Raw genomic sequence first — 3,680 nt, 5'->3', positions numbered from 1 at the left:
CCCTGCCGTTTCAGCCATTTTCTATATTCGGCCACAGAAGAGATTTTTTCGCCATGGAAATCCATGTTTAAATTCGGTTGGGTTGGGATCGGGGGGATATTGGCCCTGAACCGAGTAATTCTTTCATAGAAGTTTCGTTGTTTCTAAAGAAACATGGTTATAAATTGCATAGTAATAACGGTAGGTTTGGAAATAAATGCGTGGAACTAGACTTACTTACCTGGTCCATGAAAACCCGTAAATTGGGATATCTCGATGAGTATAGATATTTTCCCGTCATCGATCCGGCAACAAATGAGGTCACTGTGCCGCCAAAAGTCCCGAGGATAATCATTWGCATGGGATCCATACCAAAGATTGTCATGGTTGGGTCAAAAAGCGGCTGGGAAAGCAGGATGGTCTCACATACAAGGAAAAGAAATGCCGAAGGAACACCGCACGCCATACCAATTCTTTTGAGCTTTGATCGAACTGTAAAAAAGTCATTCCACGAATGCAGTGAGGAAATGGAAGGTGCAGAGCCAAGCCTTCTAATAGATGCGGATTGCCAAAGCATTTTATTGAATTTTTAAAAAGTCGACATTTTATTTGTAGACTCAATGTCACCTCCTTCTCTTTCTCTTCCTCCGTTGGCTTCAGCTGTCCGTTCGCATGTTGAATACAGCCTTGTAAATGAACCAAAAAAGTATAAGCTTGTCTTTCTCGGGGATTCGAATGGTTAGATATCATTTTTTATTGAGTTCTTAGTCGGAAAGACTTCAATTATCTCTCGATTTGCATATGATGTTTTCGAGGAGGAATACCAAGTAATGGCGATAGTTTTGCTAACCTCACAGGCCACCATAGGAATTGATTTTCTTTCGAAAACAATCTTCTTAGACGATAGAACCGTTCGTTTACAGCTTTGGGACACTGCAGGCCAAGAGCGTTTCAGATCCCTGATACCCTCTTATATTAGAGATTGCGATGCTGCCATAATTGTTTATGATCTTTCAAGTTAGACACTTTTCGGTTTACCTTTTCAAGATAGATTTTCGTTCGAGCATGTTGATACTTGGATGAAGGATGTGATTTCCGAACGCGGTACGAGAGTCAAGCTGTTTCTTGTCGGGTCAAAACAAGATGCCAGTCCCATAAGGTTGGCGGCTTTATTTGGTGAATTTTATGTAGGGAAGTTAGTGTCGAGGAGGCGGAGCAAAAGGCACATTTTTATTCTGCCAGCTTCCTGGAAGTCAGTGCACTTACAAATGATAACATTGCGCTACTTTTTAGAACGATTGCCGCAAATTTACCTATCACGTCTTCATCAGCCGGCGCTAATAGTATGGAAAGCCCCTCTCGCCATCATAGTATGGACCGTAATTTAACCGCCTTAGCCATCGATATGATGAACATAAAATCGACATCTAGCCTCTTGGACCCAGACTCCAAGGCAAGCTCCTCAAAGTGTTCGTGTTAGAAAGCAAATAAAATTGAGCTATTTACACTATGTATGACGATGATGATCCTGTACGCTACTCAAAGATCGCAACCCTTCACACAGGTGTGCGTTCAACAGACGACGGCCATGGATGGATTTCTAAACATACCAACCCTAAAAAGCCTCCATCAAATAGAATGCGAGCATTAAAACAAGGGCGAAAAGATTTGATGGATGTGTTTATTCACATAAATAGCTATCTGAGACGACGAGCTTCGCGTTCAGACTCAAGAAGCACAAGAATATCTTCCTCTCTGGTAGGTCCCTTTACGTTTCTGATAATAGAACGGTTATTTTCACCATAAAGCACATCGGCTCTGACTTGCGTTACACCGCCTCTAGATCCGGTTCTTCCAAGGACTTTGGTAACTTTGGCATATATCAATGGATCCTATGCGTAAGTATGGGGCGAAACAAATGGCATTGAAAAATGGATGAATCTGAGAAATGCAAAGGATTCTGTGTTTCACCTACCATTTTGGTTATAAAAATACTCTGAAATTCAAATTAAATAAAATTTAATGTCATCAATATCATCGACAAACTATTTGTCCCAGTTAAGAGCTGCCCTGGGACATAGCCTTGCACTCCGTTCCTTTTCCTCCGCTAGCGTGGAGCGCCACAACAAGCCTGAAATAGAGATCCCGTAATGTTCGTTTATAATTCTAGATCCTCGCCATTTACTATCCTCGAGCCTATTAAGATCTATAGAAGTGATTCGGAGTATGTTTTAATTGAGAGGTCCATAAATTCGGCTCGTATTTCGTTTAAGCTTAAACAAGCGGATGAAATTGAGCGGTTTTTAGTGCTGAACTTTTCTCGATTCTTGATGCATCGTGCAGAAACCCTATTGGTTATTAGGCGTGTTGCCGTTAAGGTACAGCATCTTCGCTTTATAGGTGTAGGGATATGACATTAGCTTTCTTGTGACCAATACACATGTGGAGGAAATGCTCCGCTCAAAGCTGGTCGATTTTTTCTGCTATTTTTTGGAGTCTGTAGACAAGGAGATCAGCGCGATGAAGATAAGCGTAAACTCTCACGCCCGATATGCAGCCGAAGAGTTTTTAAAGCAGGTAGGGGGGCGCTCTTTTTTCTAGTTTTCGTCTTAGAAGCTAATAAACAGATGTGAATGAATGTTTTATTTAAAGTGGCTCACGTTAAGTTGTGCGAGTACGACCGAATGCAACAAACGGAAGTAATGAAGAGAAAAGTGGCCATACCGAGCTGGAAATTTGGTGTTTTATAGAATGGAATTGAGGTTGGCTGTTTTTTACCACGGCCTTGACTGGCTCCCTCGTTTTCTGCCATCATCATTCCCTCTTGAGACATGAGAAACCGAGAAAAAAGTTCAAGCTGTTCCGAAGACGTTGGGTCCATTTAAAAATAAAAATATCCAATTGCCGAATTTTAATTTTAATGCCTAGTGACGAGGAGGGCCGATCTTCCTCTCCTAATGCCCTATTTAAGGAGCCGTTAAAAAAGCGTCTATCTTCAGACGACATAGACATGAACGACGAAAAGGTAGCATCGTCTTCATTCCAATCGCAAATGATTCATTTGCCATTGAAGAAGCAATATATGCAAGAACATCATTTATCATCTCCAATAAGCCAGTCCATTGCCAAGCTCCCCTCTTCCCCGATCCGAGCCGCACCACTTACAATTGATATCGATGACTCTGTAAATATGGCGTTAGATATTGATGCGCCTATTGAGACGCCCGCTATCAAGGAGACTCCTCCTATTAAAGAGGCACCCTCGACACACACAAAGACACAAGTTCAAAAAGGGAAAGCACAGCAGCATACTAAGGCTTCATCATCGGCGTCATCAGTTAAGCATCAGCATCCTGAAGAGGTACACCATCATTTTTACGTCAAGGACCTGGAAAATTTCCCATATCATGACGAGGTCGAGTCGTACAGAAAACGAGCTCTATGGCTTCAATACAGCTGCTATAAACAAAAATACTCGGAAATTTACGGACAGTATGGGGAGTTGAGGGACAAATATTCTCTCGTATGCTCTCTGCTTCGCCAGTGTATTAACGATTCGGAATCCCTTTCTGAGGGTAAGTGCTTATGTTCAATTTATTTGTAGCTTTGCAAGAAAAAGTGGATCAGGTTTTATCGCCAGCGTCTTCATGGTTGACGTGCATTAAAGATCCCACCAATTCATTCTTATTGGAAAAAGTTGT

At 41.8% G+C, this 3,680-nt stretch overlaps 5 protein-coding genes across 5 annotated transcripts; 3 read left to right on the top strand and 2 right to left on the bottom strand.

Moving 5' to 3' along the window:
- Nucleotides 1–21: 21 nt before the first annotated feature.
- On the bottom strand, nucleotides 22–556 carry DI09_230p50 (uncharacterized protein; the record flags this gene model as incomplete). The annotated part of the gene is made up of 2 exons (XM_013382957.1): nucleotides 22–105; nucleotides 221–556. The coding sequence occupies 2 exons, from the start codon at nucleotides 554–556 to the stop codon at nucleotides 22–24; spliced, it is 420 nt and encodes a 139-aa protein (XP_013238411.1).
- A 43-nt stretch (nucleotides 557–599) lies between these two features.
- Nucleotides 600–1,459, top strand: DI09_230p40 (uncharacterized protein; the record flags this gene model as incomplete). The annotated part of the gene is made up of 4 exons (XM_013382956.1): nucleotides 600–668; nucleotides 837–980; nucleotides 1,065–1,174; nucleotides 1,273–1,459. 4 exons carry the CDS (start codon nucleotides 600–602, stop codon nucleotides 1,457–1,459), a joined length of 510 nt encoding a protein of 169 aa, XP_013238410.1.
- A 217-nt stretch (nucleotides 1,460–1,676) lies between these two features.
- Nucleotides 1,677–1,957, bottom strand: DI09_230p30 (30S ribosomal protein S28e; the record flags this gene model as incomplete). Its single annotated transcript, XM_013382955.1, has 2 exons — nucleotides 1,677–1,849; nucleotides 1,951–1,957. 2 exons carry the CDS (start codon nucleotides 1,955–1,957, stop codon nucleotides 1,677–1,679), a joined length of 180 nt encoding a protein of 59 aa, XP_013238409.1.
- A 44-nt stretch (nucleotides 1,958–2,001) lies between these two features.
- DI09_230p20 (subunit 4 of actin-related protein 2/3 complex) lies at nucleotides 2,002–2,814 on the top strand (the record flags this gene model as incomplete). Its single annotated transcript, XM_013382954.1, has 4 exons — nucleotides 2,002–2,126; nucleotides 2,150–2,357; nucleotides 2,386–2,556; nucleotides 2,695–2,814. 4 exons carry the CDS (start codon nucleotides 2,002–2,004, stop codon nucleotides 2,812–2,814), a joined length of 624 nt encoding a protein of 207 aa, XP_013238408.1.
- Nucleotides 2,815–2,899: 85 nt separating this feature from the next.
- DI09_230p10 (uncharacterized protein) lies at nucleotides 2,900–3,680 on the top strand (the record flags this gene model as incomplete). Its single annotated transcript, XM_013382953.1, has 2 exons — nucleotides 2,900–3,554; nucleotides 3,584–3,680. Coding segments are annotated over 2 exons (752 nt in total), but the record flags the coding sequence as incomplete, so codon positions are not given.

The sequence above is a fragment of the Mitosporidium daphniae genome, assembly GCF_000760515.2.
Source record: "Mitosporidium daphniae strain UGP3 chromosome Unknown contig-230, whole genome shotgun sequence".
Lineage (NCBI taxonomy): Eukaryota > Fungi > Microsporidia > Mitosporidium > Mitosporidium daphniae.
This window is presented reverse-complemented; position numbering and strand designations above follow the sequence as displayed.